General features: G+C 40.4%; 1 protein-coding gene across 1 annotated transcript in view; it reads right to left on the reverse strand.

The window, feature by feature from the left end:
• TBC1D2B (TBC1 domain family member 2B) overlaps window positions 1–20,873 on the reverse strand; it is a 259,910-nt gene that overhangs the window by 32,846 nt on the left and 206,191 nt on the right. Inside the window, exons 11-12 of the mRNA XM_086959405.1 lie at window positions 14,988–15,173; window positions 7,852–7,973 (exon numbers count right to left, since the gene is read on the reverse strand). Coding sequence (XP_086815531.1) covers window positions 7,852–7,973; window positions 14,988–15,173 — 308 coding nt within the window. The remainder of the gene's footprint in view (window positions 1–7,851; window positions 7,974–14,987; window positions 15,174–20,873) is intronic.

Genomic DNA, 20,873 nt, shown 5'->3' on the forward strand with positions numbered 1-20,873 from the left:
ACCCACAAAGGGTTTCCCGGCGCTTGCTTAGGGAACCCGTCCTGGTATTCCCCTGTGAGATAACCCGGCAGGGTATCCACAAGGTGAAAGCCAGGCATCCCGCCGCGAGGGGCCGATGTGGAGATTAAGCAAGCTATTGCCCAGAGTCGCAGAGTGTGAACCCGTGAGTTGAGAAGGAACCGGAGCGAGAATTATCGAGTCTGTGGAATTTTTTGAGCCCAAGACCCGCCGAGGCGGGGAATTGAACCCTGGTCCAGGGCCGATCTCAGCTTCTGGGTCTGCCGCCTCTAACCCCTGAGCCACACTTCTCCACTAGCACAGCATAATCTAGTGAACAATGCTGCATACGTTTGGTCCTTCCAGTTGCATAATTTCTGTGGCTTTCTGGCCACACACAGACTTGTGCTCTGATTACATTACCCAACGGGGGTTTCATAATATAATTAATAGTAAAATCTATTAGTTTAACTTAATTAATTTTTCATTTAACATGTGAACATTCTTTTATAAGGAGTTGCCAGAAGGTTAAAAAAAATGACGAAAAACAGTTGCAGAATATATTGTTCTTTTTAGCCACATCTTTGACCATGCCAAGTTACTAACCTACCCCGAACCCATGGAATCCAAGATCACAGTTCACATTATGATTTTAGGGTTCAACTGCTGCATGCAAATCAAGACGGCCTGGAAATGCGCCAACAAAGTCCCGCTTCCAATTACAAGTAATTGAAGAGAAATTTGTGCCTCTGGGGATGCAGCCAGGGACTCACGGGGTGTGTGGCACACAGTGTAAAGACCTTAGATGTATGTAGGAGAAGATACAATCCAGTCTAGGCCATGCTTTCCTTGAGAGGCGAGGGGAGTAGGTCACACAGTCTATTTAAACGATTTTCAAGTCATATACTTAACAGTTAACAGTGAAAGGGCTCAACCTCCGTGTGAACACATTTAATTCCTGTTATTCTATTTTTCTACTGTGCAACTGTGGCTAATAAAAGACATAAGGAAGTAATATTTGCAAGAAAAGCTCAAAACTACCAGGATACTGCAAATAATTCATTTTTATTTTAGAGTCACAGCCTGAACTTCCCACCAATAAAGAATAATAATATTTTCAAGAAAAGACACGAAGTGCTGTCAAGAAGGTTTGACCAGCTAACACACAAGAGAAAATTATTGTAAAACAAACTACAAATTAGAAAACAAGAACTTTTCATTACAGTGGATTACAAGGGAGCGTGGATTCAACGTATGTTAGGTTGTGTAAATCCATCTTTGCTTACATAAGAGGGAAAATGGTGTCTAGGGATGTGATGTAAAATGAGAAACTGGTGGTGGACCAGCTGTATGGTTGGCAAAGGCCGTGTAAGCGCATGTATGCCGAACATAACAAGTACAGGTCCTGCCTGCTTGAGTTCTGGCCTTTCTATAGAGTGGCACAGTAAACAAAAATACAAAGGGTTGGAATGCCCCTGGTTAGACTATTTGCAAGCATTACTCCCATCACCTTTAGTGTTTAAGAGACGAAAACATGTCAGTGGAATTGTGCCCATTACGAGTTCATTCCCATAATAGAAGGAGTGTTTCAGCACATTTGTGCTTACATTACTCTTTTTTTTAAAGTAATGCTTTAAGGCAGTGGATCTTAACTTGTGGTCCGAGACCTACCCAGAGGATCGGCAACTGTTGTTACCAAAATAAAGAATATTAAAATTAATGCCTTAAAATAAATGAAGTATATACAAATAATGAACTAAAATTTAAAAACTGAAACTTGTTTTACACATGAATTGAACAAAATATTTCAATATTAGATCATTTGTTTTGGTGCCTACTTGCTTCTATTGTTTTGTGTAATTGGTTCGAGGTTCAAATCAGAGAAATTGCTTAGGCAAGGGTTCCCAGCCTTCCAAAAATGACCGATTGGGGGTTCCCAGATTCCAGGAATGATTCAGTGGGGTCTTCAGAAGGCAAAAGGTTAAGAACCACTGTTTTTGTGTGTGCTTTTCAGCTCTGAAACATTTCCAGCGACCTTCCTTTGAAGATTACCTGCATTCTCCTATTCTATAGAGATCCTACCCACCATCTGCATAAGGATAATCAAAGGTTTTTCAGCCAAATATCTGTTAGCCAAAAAATGTATTGATTGTAAGATAAGATTTCAAGTAAAGAATGAATAATGTGGTTTCCAAAACAGTTTTTACCAAAATAAAGAATATTAAAATAATAAATTAAAATGAATAAAGTATATACAAATAAAGAGCTGAAATTGAAAGGTTGAAACTTGTTTGCATTTGACTGTGAATTACTCAAAATATTTCAGAATTTGTTTGATGTATACTTGTTGCTATGTTTATGTTGAACATATAAATTGCTTAGGTCATGAGTCCCAGGCTTTGAAAAAATGAGCCAGTGGGGTTTCCCAGATTCCAGTAATGTTTCAGTGAGGGTCCTCAGAAGTCTAAAGGTCAAGAACCACTGTTTTAGTGCGTTCTTTTCAGCAGTGCTAACAGCTCTGAAAAATTTCTAGTGGCCATCCTTTAAAGATGACCTGCCTATGGGGATCCAAGCCATCATCTGTACAAGGATGACCATGGGTTTTTCAGCCAAATATCTGTTAGCAAAAATGAATTGCAAGATAAGATAAGATTTCTGGGCAAGAAAAAATAATGTGGTATACAACAATGGCAGTGAGAATGTGTTTGTCCAGTCTCGCTTTCGCACTAAAGCATCACCCTGAAGCGCCCGATCATGCCCGCATACTCAGACAGACGACAGGGCACAGGATTATACACTACAGATACGTATGAACAAATCACCAGTCTACTACTGTAACTAGAGTCCCACACATAGGATGAAGACACTACGAGAGTATGGCATGGTACACTTGTGGAAGTGTCTTGTAAAGACACTTGTCAATAATAGTCCAACTAAACTGAATGTAAAGCCCAAACGAAATCTGCGGTGACTGGAACAGCCAGAGACGAAACACGTGTTGGCAAAGGGGCGTGCAAGATGAGAATAAAATAAAAGAACTGTTGAAACCATGACCTCAACTCTGGATTTGTGTGTGCCTGGAGACCTTTTTTGTTGATTTTGCACCAAAGTTCATTGTAAAAAGTGCACAATAAATTGTCACGGGAGTTATGCTGGCCTGCTTTGAATTGGATGAAGTTAAATGAGGCCAGCTATCAGGCTGCCTAGTCTGTGGATAGCAGACATCATGACCAGGAGAATGACAGAGGGTCTAAATATGAGAGAAAAGATGACAGGAACACAAATTGAGGGCCAGTAGCCCTTCTGATGTAAGAGGAGAGGGGGCCAGCAGCAGCAGTCAAGCAGCATGTCATGTTTGTTCATTTATGAATGAGTTGACGCTGGTGTCAATGCAAACTTTCCAACATGGGCTCAGTAATGTATCAACTGCTCAAGGCCTCTTCCACTAGCTGCTATATTACTTTTATTCATAATGGTTCACAGTTGTTTTTGTATCTAGTTTGTTGTGACTTCTCCGGCTGACTTCACCCTCTCTAGCAGAATCAATATTCATGTAATGGGATAGGGCTTAGGTGGTAAGGTAATAAATAGGATGTTCTAATTTTTCTGTGCTCTGATTTACTGAAAGTATATCATTTTGCTCACGCCACAATGATTTTGCACTTTCAATATTAGTCTATAAGAAGAATTCCCATTTAAACCCTCAAAATGTGTGGGTGAGCAAGAGAACACTTGAGACTTCTTCAATGCTACTAGTGATGCTGTTCAATTTCTTGCCGATTTTGCAGCTAATTTTTCTGTTTTGCCCTAATATTAAGAACCTTCAAGCCAATGAAAAATTGCACCTGCATTTACAACTTTTGTATTGTACCTTCCGGATTTTCATAATAAATTTTCCAAAATTTTCGAGTTCTGCCCTAGAACTCACTTATTGAATCTGTCCTTACTAATTTGACCATATTGTGATATGCTGTGTGGTGCCTTATCTTGGGACATATTATCTCATGAAAATGAGATTGAACACCGTCTCCCATGCATCCACCTGTGGGCGTGTTGTTGAAGTGTGCAATTTTGGGTGAAGGATTTTAGAGATTCCCTGCGCCCACAGTATACCTTTTGATAAGGTTCCCATGAACACAATTCACATATGCTGCATAATCACTAAATATTGAACACAGACCCTGTGTTAAATGCTATCCTGTACTGTTCGTTGAAAGATTCCTGCCCTGCACACTTCCTTGTGGGAAGTCGTAGGACCTAGTGTCAGCCTTCAGTAACTGTTGACCACGTAAAAGTCTAAGACTTATGAGGGGCAGTGGGCCAATGAGAAAAAATGCAGAACTTTAATGAAGTGAAAGAAGTTTAGGTAACTACACAAAGTCAGCCACAATTAAATTTCAAATACCAGGGTGGGTAAATATTCAAAATGGGCAGGTAACCTGTGCATTTCATAAGGGATCAGTCCGAATTTCCAGTTTACTCTGGGCTTGTACGGCCCTTGAAAATTGGACATTCGAGGATTTCACCACCACAACTAAAGCGCATTCCAAACTGCCTTGAAGCAGCTGGTGAACAAGAGACTTAAAGGTAAGAATTAAGACCGAGAAGAGAACATTTAGTAGGGGCAGCTGTGGGGCACAGCCCCCCTTTCAGTCCCTAAGAATATAGTGTAGAGAGGGAAAAAAGGAGACACTGATGAGGAAAGAAGCAGATTGACAAAAAATCATTACAATTACAACTTGAGAGACAGACTGAGGGACAAAGAAAGAAGCTAAAAACACCATACCACAACAGCATCATTGTTAATTGCTGAGGGTCAAAAGATTACGGCGCCACAGGAGACAAAAGACACAAAGGTAACTAAGTCAAGCACATGAAAGGTTTCCTTGAAGAGATCCAAAACAAAGCAATGAACAGTCAAGATGATAATAGTCTAGGTGAGGGAGTAGAATGCTATGATAACTGTGATTACGATAGATATTGAAGAAATAAAGTCATGGCATCATATGCTTTGCCATTTTGTGAGCCATGAGTTTCCTGAAAGGAAACATACAGAATTTAACTTTCCAATACAAGCAGAACAAGCAAAGCAGGCTGAAAGAAAGCAATGAGGAATCAAAGAAGTGAGAAATGTGGGCTTAAAAAACAACACACAACCAGATAGCAACCATATTCATCTGTAGTATTTCAATACACTGATATGGAAAAACGATAACAATTCAGACACAATTTTTCTACAAATATCGAACTGTAACAACAATATCAAAATAGGCAACATAAATTAGAAGGCCTTATAAAGCAATTTCATTTGAGACGGCTCCAACGCATCCAGAACACTTCTGCACGCCTGATCTTCGACATCCCTCGCCGCAGCCACATCACACCCCACCTGAGAGACCGGCACTGGCTCCCGGTCAACAAGAGGATAACCTTCAAGCTCCTCACCCACGCACACAAGGCACTCCACAACACCAGACCAACGTACCTCAACAGACGACTCCGCTTCTACACCCCCACCCGCCAACTCTGCTCCGCCGACCTCGCCCTCGCTACAGTCCCCCGCGTCCAAAGAGCGACCTCAGGCGGCAGATTGTTCTCCCACCTCGCCGCAAAGACCTGGAACACCCTCCCCATCCACCTACGGCAGACCCAAGACCTGCTGACCTTCAGAAAACTCCTCAAGACCTGGCTTTTTGAGCAGTAGCAGCAAACACCACCCCAGCGCCTTGAGACTCTCACGGGTGAGTAGTGCGCTTTACAAATGATATGATCGATTGATTGATTGAACGCAAATACATGTAGATGCAGAATTCTAACAGCTGAAAAAAGCTGTGTCAGAGAAGAAAGGTTACTGTGAGTACCAGAAGAAATAAAACAGACTATTAATATAGTTTTACAAACTTAAAGTGGCTAAATTAGCCAGATTACATAGGCACACAATGCCTATGAACTAGTAAAGTGTGTATACGTAATAACACAAGAGAGAGTAACCCAAGTAATTGGCCGGAGGTTTGTGTAATTAATGATAACAGAGTGCACTCCTAGAGGAGTCCCTTTTATGCTCGGTGAGCAAATGTATTTAAAGAGATAACCAATGGGTGCTTAAAAATTTGGGAAAAAAGAGATCATTGTATTCTAGTATACTTAAAATGCCAAAATCTCAAAGTTATTGGGGACAAAACTGCTTAAAAGACAAATTTGCCTAATGACAAACATTACAATTCTAAACATAACAAGAAAGTGAACGTATACCAAATGGTCAAACAACAACACTTAACCCCTTCTATACTTATGACGAGCTCAGCTCGTCATGAAGCACAGTGGAGCTGTGCTCATGACGAGCTGGCCTCGTCATGAGTACAGTGGTGCATCGCGCGGCCCCACCCCCGCACCGCAGGGGAATTAGCCCCGCGTGGGAGGGGTTAAAAGCCTTTGCATATTTTACAGCCATACAAACAATTATCAAACTACGTCTTGATTGTATTATCAGTCCATTGAAGTTGATTTTTCGATATACCTAAAGGATTCTTACAAAGACCATCATTCGGACAATACATGCTCATTCAAATCAGTAATGCTCCAGCACAATATCGATCTACTTATCACAAAACCTCATGCCAGGCCAACATTCAAAATGACTCTCCAATCCTTTTAATTAAAACTAAGATTCAGTGAGGAGTAACAGCCAATATAGGATGCTGAAAACATCCACCAAGGTTAATGCATATTAAAATACTTGCACCGCTGGGTCAGTATGTCTTCCATACACAAGAACAGCAAGAAGAGACTGTATACCAGAACGGATTGGTACTCTTTAAATATTGTTACATATAACAGACTCTTCTAGGAGTAGTCTCTGTATAAGCAAGAAGTACATTCACATGGGCAACAATGGAGGAAAGGACAATATTTTGCCCTTCTCTGAATGGAAGGTGCGACTTTGATGAGACAACTATGTTGGAAATTTAGGATATAGGCATTTAGATTGGAAGTCTTTTCAGTAGATTTTGTTTTATAGTTAAAGATTCCATTGTAAAAAGTCTGTATTGACTGCTCTTTCAACAGAGATTTGTATTCTAGTTTCACTGAGATGAGAGTTGTATTTGCATTTCTCTCATTTAGAACCCCTTCTTGGAGGCTTGAAAGGAAAAGGATGAATAGCAGTCTGAAAATGATATTTATTCATTCAACGGTCAGGGACCTTTGGCTTCAACTGCACCCATATTGCAGCAAATAGAAACCTACAGCAAGCTTACCAAAGAGCACTTTAAGTCAAAGAGAGATACATCAACCATGCCTAATACTTTCTCATAGAGTTGTTATAACAATGTAGCTAGCTGTAGGTGAAGGATATCACCAGGGACATCTCGTCCTTTCACAAAAAGAAACTCATTGTCTTCAGAAATTGTAAAAATGTTCATGTTGTAGGTATAGAATTAACTGGGAGCTTGCATTGATAATGCCATGATTCAAGTGCACGGACAAACAAATAAGATCTAGCCTCATTCTTACATTTGTATGATTTCAATTAAGCCTTATGAAGTTTCGTTACAGGACAATAGCACCCACAGCATTGAAGGAAGATAGATCTGGGAAATTAATTGACCTGAGGCAATCAGTAGACTAGTATTATTTTGTGGTAGTAGAAAACATATGAAGATAAAGACATATGGCTTTAGCCCAACTCAAAAGGGCTCGTGTATTAGCTCCCTCATATAATATAAATATCAATTAAGCCTCAGAATGTATGATTTAGAACGCCAAAGTACTCACAAACAAATAATATACAAATGGTCTAAACATCTGTCACTGTTGCTACTTTAAAAGTAGGTTTTAAAAACAGATTGTTCCTACCTGGCATCAAGAATAGTTCTCGTGAAATATCTTAGATACTTGAATATTGACATTGAGTCTTGCAGCTTTAATATCTCTTCTTCTTTGTATTTAAAAAGTGCCAAGGCAAAACGAAAAATTACCTACAGGTTAGGGAAAAAAATGGAAAATAAAGAAATTAGTAAATTACTCCATTTTCTTTTTTTTTTTTTTTACAAAATACCTTTTTCCTTAGAAGCACTGGTATACTGGTAACAACGTTTAGTACACTGCTATGTGGCATGCACCCTCCAGACAGACTATACATTTCAACATAACATTTAATTCTGCATCCTTGAGCATCATTAATCTGTTTTAACATCCCTTTAAATGTTCATTTAATCTATACATATAACAGCATAATCTCATCCAAATTTACATTCAAAATGATTTAATCAGTATGCCTTCTAATCATCATTCTTTTATTACAGCCTAAGACATTTTATTTGGGCAATATATATATATTTCAGAAATCCCTGGCAAAACAAGGATGACGATGCCGTGTCCCCTGTGGAAATCACTTTATTTGTCAGTTACTACTGTACGCGTTTCGCCTACACAGCAGGCTTGCTGTGCAGGCGAGACGTGTCCAGCAGTAACCAACAAATTAATGATTTCCACAGGGGACACGGCCTAAAATATTTTATTTGGGCAATATATATATATTTCAGAAATCCCTTGCAAAACAAGGATTAGACACTGTGTCCCCTGCGGAAAACACTTTATTTGTTGGTTACTACTGAACGCGTTTCACCTACACAGCAGGCTTGCTGTGCAGGCGAAATGCTTACAGCAGTAACCGACAAATAAAATGATTTCCACAGGAGACACGGCATTGTCATCCTTGTTTTGCAAGGGATTTCTGAAATATTTCGGACCGGATTTGGGAGGTCCTTGCGACGACGCGCCCTTCGTTCAGGAGCAGCGGCAGGCAATACCCAAGTGCTGGAAGAGATATATATATATATATATTTCTATTTTTATTTTTTATTTTGCCGCCATTCTTCATATGAGAATTTTTTTGTGTCCCGAGATCAATATTCAAGCAGTAGCAAACAAGTAGATGAATATAACAGGGATACGCTCAGACTTCCCTGACTTAGTCCGAGGATCGAGTCCCGGCAATGCCATAGCCGTGTGTCCACAACTAAAGTTTGTCCATGACTTGCTCATTTCATATCCAACACCCGTGCAAAAGTCTCCCTTATTCATCATGTCTAATAGTCACATGTATCCTACCCATCATTACATCTGTGATATGCACAAAATACACTGAAAATCATTCCATGCCATCTATCCAGGGAGCAATACTTATAAAGACCCATTAGTGGCTTATCTGCATAGGATTTAATTTTTTCATAGGTGAAAACGAGTCAATAACATATCCCTGAAAATTTATTTTTTCTGAAAACCATTCTACCAGCAGATTACACACTTTCGTAATCCTCTAAAGGGCCATTCTGGATCTGGAAAAAGTTTTCATATCTTCTGCACAACACCAGGTGGGGCCACCGGCCTCTACTGTGACTTCATTCACCCCAAACATGATGACAATGAGCAAAATATAAACTCAAACCCTGCATGTTGACATAAGGTTTTTCCAAATCCTCAGATGAGGCGATAATTCAAAGTGACCCAGGCAGTGAGCAATCTAACTTGGGATATTATTGGTTCCTGAAAATTCACTGCACAGATCAGGTAAGCAGGCAGGTACACTATTCACCTGAAACAGCCTACCCAAAGGCAAGTAACATATTAATCTGATGGATACATTTACCTACAGAGTCCACAACTGATGACACCGTACCAAAGTAGTTAGACCCAATGGAGCAGAATCTGAGGAATTGACTTACACCAGTCCAGCAGGACCAGCCAGGTGGGGAAAATAGCCCTTGTGCAGATCTGAGAATCAATACAGCAATGCCGGGTGAAAGTATGGACAGAAGCCCACGTGGAGCCAACGCCTTAGTCTGAGCTTTAGTTCTGGAATAATGAGTCATGAGGCCTTCCAGAGAATCCTTTTTGGTAAGGGCATAACAGAGTTCAATGCTGAGACAAATTACAAAGGGCAAAGTTTGAGCCTGAAGCACTTTTATCTTCTTCGCACTGGTGAATCAATGAACAAATGATCATAAATGTTTACTCTTTAGTTCGATCAATATAAAAGCTAATGACAAAAAAAAGAGTGTAAATGATGCAGACATTACTCCTCATTTGGTGGATACGGAGGGGAAAAGAAATGTAATAGTGATATAACTTTGAGGAGAAATGTGACGCAAGAACCAGCATGTTGGCGGAGAAGGTTGTATATGGAGGATGGACTGACAAAGCACAGGAGTGATTTTAAGTAGTAACACTATTTTTAGTTTCAGAAGCCAAAGGCGATCAAAAGACATATAGATCAACAAGGTCAATACGATATTATGGCTGCACTGCGCATTAATGAAAGGAGCATGAGGATACCTATCCACCACATCAAAAGATGCGATTTGAATAAAGAGGACTGAAATGGTAAATGGAGAAAGGCTGACAGAGCCAACTTATAACCTCTAGCTGTGCCAAGACAAAACCTTGCTGGACTAAGGATAAGCCAAAAATCAGACCTCTTTGCCTGTAAAGGCTCAACAGGTTTCTTTGCACACCAGAAATTATGTGTTAAGCCCATTCTCCTCCTGAGGCTTTTTCATTTGGTGATGAATAGATCATGACTTGAGCCTCTTCTTCTACATTGGGTACAGCCAGTAAGGTTGCAGCCATGATCATTAAACGTGTAATTTTATTTTGAATTTCTCAAATGGTCTAACAAAATCCCTTAACAGCCAAAGAAAGTTTGACCTTAATGTCCAGAGTCCAAATACTAAATTTATGTGGGTTTTCTTATGGATGCAGCCTGCACAATCAAATATGCATTTGCAGAGATCACTAAAATATGGGAGCATCACTACATCTGGTGCATCGGTAATTTGATAACAGAAATCATACACTGGACTGTATGGAAAGTAGAAAAACGATATACTTATAAAAGCTAAGATGTTTAATTGCAAGCCAGATCTTCCACGTCCTGATTGGCAAGTTAAGACCCACCCATTGAACACAACATATTTCAGATTTTCAGAGTTTTTTTCCCCAGAACTTGGTAATGCCATCCAGTCTTCCTTATGCAGGAACATACCAATGCCAAAGCTTGATCCACATTGCTGCTGTATAAACGCCCACAAAGTAAGCACTTTCTTCAGTAGGGCTTTCAATAGGGAATCCAATTTAGTTTCAGGAAGGGAATCAAAACAACTTGCACCAGGAGGTCTTGATAAAGTCCATCATCAGCAAATTGTGGGGGCAAATTATCAGCCCCATCCTCAAAGCTTCCATCGGTTTTGTGAATCTATTTTAGAGTCGGAATTGAATAAGGACTTTATGTGCTCTGTCGCTGAGGGAAAGGCACCCTGAGAATCCCAAAGCACTCTTTGAACCTAGTTAATTTCTTATTTAGGCATTGGGCTGAATCTAGCCATACTTGGCTCCACATCCAAGACCACATCTGGGACGAATCTGAAACTGGCATGTCATAAGCTGGGGCCAATGCCAGCACCGTGGGAATTGATGTAGGCCAAAGCAAGGGAGTGAAAGTAGCGGTGCAAAGCCGAATAGTTTCAGCCAGCAACAGAGAAATGTCCACTAGTGGGAGCTCGACTGGCGGCCCTGGTTGATCCATGGGCCTGAATGCTTTGCACTATTGCATCCTTGAAGGACTCAACCTGATATGCCTTTGAATTACACAATGATGGAGACCCGAGATGGACTAGGGAAGGGACTGGGAACGAGAAGGGTTGCGCCCTGAGAGACTGGGCCTGTAACTTGGAGTGCGATCGGCCTCATTTCATTTGCTGTGGGACATGCAGTTTTGCCCCACCCCACCATTCATGATAGCCTTAAGGATTACTTGTTGCATGGATGCTTGGATCCAAGCTACCAACAAGAGGCGTTGTGTGTCTGTGACCGACATCTGCTTTCTGAATCTATGGCGCAGCTTTAAGCCTGTAGGTAGTTTTTGGGGGAGACATAGCACACTGTTCTTTGAGAAAAAAAAATCTAATTGGAGGTCAGTAAAACACCAACAAAACAGAGCTCCAGATGCACGTCAAATGATGCAAATAAATAGGAACCCACATCAACGTGCGGGGTGCCACCTATATATACGACTATGCGCCATCACTTAATCACTTCCAGAAGTGGAAGAAAGCCACAGTAGAGTACGAGGAACAGCTGGAAGAGCATCCGGATCAGCTGAGCACCAGGGGAATTCATAAGGTGAGGAATCTGCAGTTAGAAGTACACATCAGAAATACGTTTCTATAACATACTAGGTGCCAATAACACAAGAAAAGCTCACACAGCAATATGTGACAACAGTATGCACAATTTCAATATCAAGTGGGACAAAAAGCAATGAAGAACTCTATCTGTCAAACTGCAGACTGGTTAGGTAAAATCAAATGCTAACACAGTGTGGTGGCCATCACACCCATCTCATATTCACAATACCTTAGTAAACCATAGCAATGACTGTTAGTACGCTGGCTCGGATTAAATATCAAATCCTAACCTGGGCCGAGACAGTGTTTAAATAGTTGTGTGTCCAGCACTCGTCACCCACACAGCATTCACAATATGGAATCAATTCAACTGTCACACAGAAATAAATGTGAATGCACTTTTTCTTTCCATATCAAACTCTCAGAATTGCAGTTTACATGCACTTTAAATAAAATGATGCTCTGCAACACAGCACGACATCAACTCAGTCAGTGGAAATTGTTCATGCCTGGCTTCTGTATTGTGGAACCAGATATGAAAGAATCACAGCACAGAAAACACGTTTTTAAAAAAAGGTTACACCGATATTGCAGGAAGGAAACCACATCAAATAAACCAAACACCACTCATTAACTGCAATATGAAATGATATTCAAGTACCACTTAAAATGAATGAATTTAAGCCGTGCAGATGACATTTAATCTTATATTCTCAGAGTTTTTGCTAACCGGTTACAAAACAGCAGTGCGACATCTGTGCATGGAGTTACAGGCACTCATAAACACACACGGTAAAGCATAACTGCACAAGAGAAGCTTACTCACGTGACAGGCATGAGAAAAGGTTTGAAAGACTTGGTAAGTGGCAATCTACAAATACAGGCCATGGTTCTATGTCGCTGTACCTCAAAACAAGGGAATGTGCGTGTTAAAACCGAGCACTGTCTGACGGCACAATATGATAAAGCAACACAAAAATGGCTTGGCAATTTTAAAGGCAGTAGGCTCTGTTTCTGAACGAGAAAACATGCATGCTGCATGCCAGGCTACAGATGTTTGCTGCTACTTGCGCCATGTCCGCTTCCTTTTTCCTGCTGCTAACATCAATCCCAGACCAACTACGGGCTCCCCATAGAATGCAGACAGATGTTTGGGTACTTCTGCGGATTGTGTAATAGAAAGCTGTTGAACTGAAAAAAATAAATAGTATCCAACAACGGCACAACCTTTATTTCTCATAAGCACCTGAATATCCGCCTTCTTGTATATATTATTCCATCTTACCTTTTTTGGCTATTGATGCTTAGATTAATCACCAAGCCACCAGTTACCAGTAGTAAAGCTTAAGTGGGGGAGCTACAGTGCAACTAACTCGGTATAAATTCTTCATATTGTGCTAAGCTCATTTTGACAAAACTAACTCTTGCTTTCCCATTTTCTCCCATATTATGGACACTACTACGTAGCAGCAAGCTGATACACATAGACATTAGACAAAGCTGGCCTGTGTGACCTTCCCTTTTCTACCAAGGTTTATTATTCAATATAAATATATCTTAACAAAAATTAACTTTTTACCCAAGACTCAGAGGTGATACTCCAGTACTAGGGCCGACCCACATATTGCCCAGTACTGCTCTACCTCAGTCCTTACCATACCACCAACCTATGTCAGCAACTTAACCCTCATGTTTACCCACCAATGGACTCACAGGTCACAGCCAATGAGGTTCCATTCTGCCCTAGAATATCTACTTGTACTTTTGTAGTACGATCCTGACATTAAGACAGCAATACTCCATTTTATGATAGCAGCAGGACAGAATTTATTTTGTTTGCTGGCATACAAATGTAGATTGCTTATTATTGGTCACAGGAACAATGCAGGTAACACTGAAGGCACTACGGGTGAGGTTTTATACCCTGTTTGACCATCTGCCATCGATTATGTCTCAGTTATGATGTAAAGTTAAGCTTCACGGAGCTCTAATTGAGGGGGGGAAATTGCCTATCGATGGACTAGGATTTGGAGAGTGGTCATGGTGAATGTCTTGCATCTGATATATCTTTTATGAAATCTGGAGAAATCTGAGAAGAGCCTGGCCTCCTTTATTACAGGAATAAATGCCGGACACATCACTAATGCTCTCTGCTGAAGACTGCATTTCTCTGGTGCCCAATTTTGGGCCCAAGTTAGAATTCCCACATAAACTAATTTGTGTTCTAAACTTTGTTATTTAGTTTGTACATAATGCATAAATAAGCTGGTCATTTATGGGCCTCGTTTAACTATTTTGACATAGTTAGGATTGCCACGCCAGTTGGTTATAGTTCTTGATGTTTAGTGCTAGGCAAAACATATAGAATTGATGATAAACAAATAGAAATGAGTATGACAGTCTATGCAGTACTTCTATTGTGTTTTCTGATGCAGCACTATGCAATGGTAGAATGTTTTACAAAGTTGAGGACAGAGAACAAGTAGATTTAACTAAAATGTTTGCATTTTATGTCCATTCTAGGAGAATTGTCAAAACATACATTGGATCAGCACACACTGACAATTAGTTTCTTCTCTTTCTGGAATCTTATTATTTGGAGTAGGAAATGTATTTGCAACAAGATGACAATTTGAAGCAAAATTTGCAAAGATCAGTTATTAGGTTTTATTCCCTCAAAAGAATGCACAATATTTTGCCTTCATTTCCGACGGTAACAATGCAATCTAAGCATTTAATTGCTTTGTAAACCCAGAAATATATCCTGAGAACATTTGATATATTCTTACATTTCGAGCAACAAACCTTGGATCCCTCATAGAGGAATGAGTCCCATATTTTAATAAAGACGTCGCTGACAACACTATCTGCGAAGACGACCAGAAACCAGTTGAAAGTGATGAGTGAGAAGTCAACTTTGTAAAGCTCCAGGTGAGCATGAAGCCGAGGAAGTTTCTCATTCATGAGATCCTTGAATACGCGCTGGTCAACCTAAGGGATGAGAGGAACAAGTTTGCATATGAATAATGCATTCACATCTTAACTTATGGTAAATACAGTGTGTCCACACAAACGGTGAAGAATATTAAATCAATGCTGGGCAGGTTAACTGAAGGATACCCAGACATTTTTAAAAGTGAGAGCTATATGGGCATCACCAGAGTTGGTATTTCTAAGAAATCCATTTTATATATGGATAAGTGAAGCACCAATGTAAAAATGTGTTGCAGTGTAGTGTGCAGAAGCAGAAAATCTGGAAAATAAACTAGGCATCATCATCTTCATCTCTCATTTATTAAAATGCATAAAAGTACATAAAAAGTCATAAAAAAACATTCCATTTCATTTACAAAATTGGATTACAATAATTCAAATACTCCTATCCACAGAAATGTGGGCAACAATAGTAAAATCTGAGAGTGACTTATTGTTATAGTCTAAGCAGTACATCATTCAGTATTTTGTACATAAAACAATTCACGTAAGCTTTTATTCCAAAGCATCTTACAGTCAAAATTATTTTTAAATCTATTATGACCAGCCATTAAAATTCTAATAAAATGTACCTTTATCAATGGTATCAAAATGTAAGGTGCTAAATAGATCAGCTTATCCTTCATAAATTCGGCTGACAGTAAACACAAGCCATTTGCAAACTTTCCCCATGTGTCATATCCATAATTGAAGCCGATAGCGTGTTGAATTTTTAACCAAAGCATAATGGTTAAAAGGCTGAGATTTGCAATCACTATTAGAGTGCTGAATATTTGAATAACAGATAAATGATTAAGAGGTTGGGATTTGCAATCACTATTAAGAGTGCTGATTGTTTGAATAAAAGATAAGGATTAAGAGACTGAGATTTACAATTATTAGCTTATTAAATTACAATATGTATACATTACCAGAATTATTTTGCAGCTACGCGGGAAGCCGCTCGATTTTTACAGCTGCCCACAGAAATGAAGCGATCACAAGGGATACATATGGAGTTTCCAGTTGTTGAATAACTGATAAGGCTACAGGATAGTGTTGCAAATAAAACTTCCGCAATAATGGGACAATAAACTTCTTCCTTCTTCCTCTCATGAACGTATAAGGGGGAAAACAAAATATGCAGGGTCGACTGGTTAGACTTCCCATCACAGAGACATGAGGGTAGATGGTTTATTGAATATAGATTTGCAGGATAACCCAACAATAGAGGGATGTAGTTTAAGCGGAATCTTAACAGAATGCATCGGTGCGGAGTGTTCTCAACAAAAGAGAGATAAGAAAGAGGTCCATACGACACAGGAGGTAAACCCTGATATGCAATTATTGTGCCTTTTCCTATGTTCCTTTCCCGTCTCTCTTTTGTTTTTTTAGCCATGAAAATTTCTTTAAGCTTTGATTTAGGAAAGCTTTCACAAAGAGTTGGGGGGTCGTAAAGTTCACCTAAGCACAGGGAAATAAAAGACAGTCTAGCATAAGACAACCAAGGAATTCTAAGGGCATGATCTAATTTCATGATGTCTTAACACAAGTTGATTTAATTGCACTGTATTTCTTATCCATATTGGAAGCCACAATAATAGTGGGGTCAATTTGAAGGCGTCACAAATATAGGGTAACCCTAATTCCATATGGCAGACAAAGTTTGGAGCATGCACTTGGCACGTATAATAACCTCTTAGCAAACATCCTCCAGACGTTGCAATGCCTCAACCTCCACGATACATCAGATTGCAGCCCCATATATGGCAATAGATGCATCTTTGGCTAAATAAACTTTTAAGATTTCCTGGACTGGTTTAGAGCTCAGGTTTTTTGAGAAGCCGAATACTGAGGCTATGCTTTTGCCCATAAGGTTTACTCTATTTAGCACCATATCCTTCCACTTTAGTTTGGAGTCGAAAAAAGACACCTAAATATGAACAATTGTTACTTACCTGTAAACAGGTGGTTCTCCAGTATTGGTGTCTTTCATAGATTCACATGCTTGAATATCCCCCGTCGTCGGAGTGGGAGTCCCACGGTAAATAAAATAGCAATAATATATACTATATATATATATATGTAACATAAAACCTGAAATATGTAATAGAAAAAAGGCATAACAAGCCTACACATATTTCTACATAGGAATGCATGGAAAAGGAAAAAACCATTTGCAGTCTATCATTGTCATTATGTTGGTCCAAACTACAGCCAATCAGGCGCCAGCAACCCTCTAGAACCTTCTCCTCAGAGCTCAGCACCTCAGATTTTCGTAGCACAAGAGTGACCACAGAGTCTATGAGGAGAAGAGAGCCTCTGAGGGGAGGAAGGTGGGTCGCATGTGAATCTATGAAAGACACCAATACTGGAGAACCACCTGTTTACAGGTAAGTAACAATTGTTCTTCTCCAGTATTAGGGGTGTCTTTCATAGATTCACATGCTTGAATAGAATAGATAGCAGTACCCTCCTTAGAGCTGAGATTGCAAAGTACATCCTCAAAAGTTGAAGACAATACTGTACAGCTGAAAAGCATATAGCAATCACAGAAAGAAATGGAGGAGGGATCAGAGGCTCACCTTATTGAAAAAGATGATGAAGCACTGCTTGCCCCACTGCGGTATCCGCTTCGTTGACAGCTTCCAAACAATAATGTCTGGTAAAGGTGTGCCTGCTGGACCATGTCGCTGCTCGACAAATCTGGTGTAGAGGCACCCCAGCAAACAACGCAGTGGACGATGCCATCGCTCTTGTAGAATGTGCCTTAACTGGACTCGGTAAAGGCCTGCCAGCCTGCTGATGACAAAATGATATGGCTGCAGAGAGCCATCGTGCCACTGTCTGTTTAGTCACTGAATGCCCTTTTCGCAACAGTCCATATGCTATAAATAGCTGATCAGATTTACGTAAAGGGGCTGTTCTGGAAATGCAGAATTTTAGACAACGTTTTATGTCTAAAGAATGTGCTCGTCCTAGCTGTATATTTCCATAGGCAATAAACAGTTGATCGAATTTGATAATGACAGAGGTCCTTGCAAATAGAAATTTAAAACATCTTCTGATGTCAAGAGTATGTAAATGCCCTCTCCGCAGGGGATTGTGGATTAGGAAAAACGTCTTTAAGATAACTGGTTCTTTCAGGTGAAAATCCGAAGGCACCTTAGGCATACCCCTTGTACGTAGCACTACAGAATTGGGCATGAATCGTAGGAAAAGTGAATTGACAATGAGAGCTTGAACATCACAGACTCTTCTAGATGAAGTTAATGCTATCAAAGAGAAAAACGTTGCATGTTAGGAAAATGAAATACATCCTAAAAATTGGCTCAAATGGGTGGCGCATGAGCTGCGCTAATACTACATTATAATGCCATGATGGAGGCGGACGACGTACAGGAGGAAACATTCTGAGTAGTCCCTTAAAGAACTGTTGTATTCTGGAAGAATAAAGAGAGATGGACCCATCCTGACGTTACCTTGAAATGGCTGCCAAAAAGACCTTCAACGTTGTATGAGATAAGCCTGATCTTGCCAGGTGCAAGAAAAAAGGTAATATCTGGTCCGGCGTTGCAAGAAATGGGTAAACCCCAGCAGATTAACACCAAATGCAGATTATTATTTATGTATTTATTTATTTTTAAAGACTATGTCTTTAGTAGGTGCTCTCGCGCCAGCAGATTAACACCAAATGCAGATTATTATTTATGTATTTATTTATTTTTAAACACTGTATGTCTTTAGTAGGTGCTCTCGCGTAAGCCAGTACCTCTTTACAATCCGCCGAGATAGTCAGATGAGCTAATACAAGGTGCTCAGACACCAAGCTGCTAATTTTAGAGAAGCCGGATCTGAAGGCAAATTTGACCATTCTGAATGGAGAGGAGATTTGGAATTCGTCGAAACTGTATTGGATCGTACTCTGAGAGGAGAAGAAGTTCGGTGAATCAGTATTGGCGAGGCCACCTGTGGGCGATGGGAATCAAACGATACGGCTCTTTGTTCATCTGACGGAGAATTCTCGGAACCAACGGTACCGGAGAAAAGGCGTAAGCATATATTTGAGACCAGTTTATCGAAAACGCCTTCCCCTGCGAGTCCCTGTGGGGATGCCAGCTTGCAAAGAAACAGGCATAAGCTGTTCTCTTTTTTTTTTTTTTTTTTTTTTTTTTTGCAAAGAGGTCCATTCGATCCGCCGTTGGCTGATGCAGTTCCTATTCGTGGGTGGACACCTGTTGACCTGCTGAGGGTGTCCGCCAGCACATTTGCAACTCCCGGCATATGAACCGCCAAGAGTTTGATCCTGTGCCATATTGCCCAAGCCCATATCTCTTGGGCTTTCTGAGATAGAAGAACCAACCTCATTCTTCCTTGTTTGTGCAAGTAAGGTATTGTCGGTGCAAACCAATACTGTGGCTCCTTGAATGATAACACGAAAGGATTTGAGGGCTAAGAAGATAGCACCTAGCTCTAGCCGATTGATGTGCTAAGCCCTTTGTTGAGGGTTCCCATTCCCTGCTGAACCTTCAGCCCTTGAGATATGCTCCTCAACCCTTGAAGGGATGCGTCTGTGGTGATTGTGTAATTTGGCACTTCTGGAAGGAATAACGTACACCCCTTCTACAAATTTCTTACTTGGACCCACCAACAAAAAAGGGGGGGCCTCTTGCATCCGAGGATTGATTTGAATGAGATCTACAAAGGAACTGGAGACCTGAAACCAACGTAGAAGAACCACCAAGTGGGAGATGCAAGCCCGTTGTTCGTGCGAGATAAACACCCTTGCTAGGTTGGTATTGATTGATGATCCGAGAAATGTTGATATCGGAGCTAGTACTAGTTGTGACTTGTCATGATTTATTGATATCAGGTCTTGAAACAGTGACTGACAAGTTTGGGTGTGCTGGACTGATTGTAAATAAGAGCGAGCCCTTATTATACAGTTGTCTCAGGAATGAGAAACTTGTATGCCCTGCAGACATAGATAGGCTGCCACTGGTGCCAGGATGTACTTAAAGACACTTGAAACGGACCTAAATCCAAGAGGTAGGACCTTTATTGAATAAGTTCTGTACATATTGTAAAGCGTAGCCACTTCCTATGCTTAGGAAGGATTGGCACATGAAAATAGACATCCTGGAGGTTGAGAGTAGTTATAAACTCGTTCTGGCATAAGAACTTAGGATTTTGTTGAGGGACAACATTTGTAAAGTTTGCGCAAAGATCTAAAATCATGCAACACTTTCCTCATTTGCTTGTTGATGAGGAACTGAGAGTAAACCCTAACGCTGTTGGAGATTCGGAACCACTCCGACGGTCCCTGTTTGTATCCATATAGACACTTGTGAAAACGACACCCGTAGATGAGAAGGAGGAGGTCCCTTTGGAGGTGTAGAAAGAGGGAAATTAGACAAATTCTAAAGTGTGCCCTTGGGCATGACGTTTAAAAACCCAACGGTCCTCTGTCACCTTTGACCAAGTAAAGTAAAAGTGGGATATTAGATGTCTGACGTTTTTGGAGGGAATAAAAGGTGTGTTCCCGGTAATCCATTGTTTCTTAGAAGAGTTTGCCTAGGCTGTACGATGATAGTCTAGGTAGGACCTGTTGGTACTGTGCCTATGTGACTGCGTTTGATTTGAGTAACGCAATTGATTTTGATTGTAGGAGCCAATACTGGAGGGAACTCCCTTGAAACAAAGGACGTGGAGCTACGT

This window comes from Lissotriton vulgaris, chromosome 2_2 (genome assembly GCF_964263255.1).
Source record: "Lissotriton vulgaris chromosome 2_2, aLisVul1.2, whole genome shotgun sequence".
Taxonomy (NCBI): Eukaryota; Metazoa; Chordata; class Amphibia; order Caudata; family Salamandridae; genus Lissotriton; species Lissotriton vulgaris.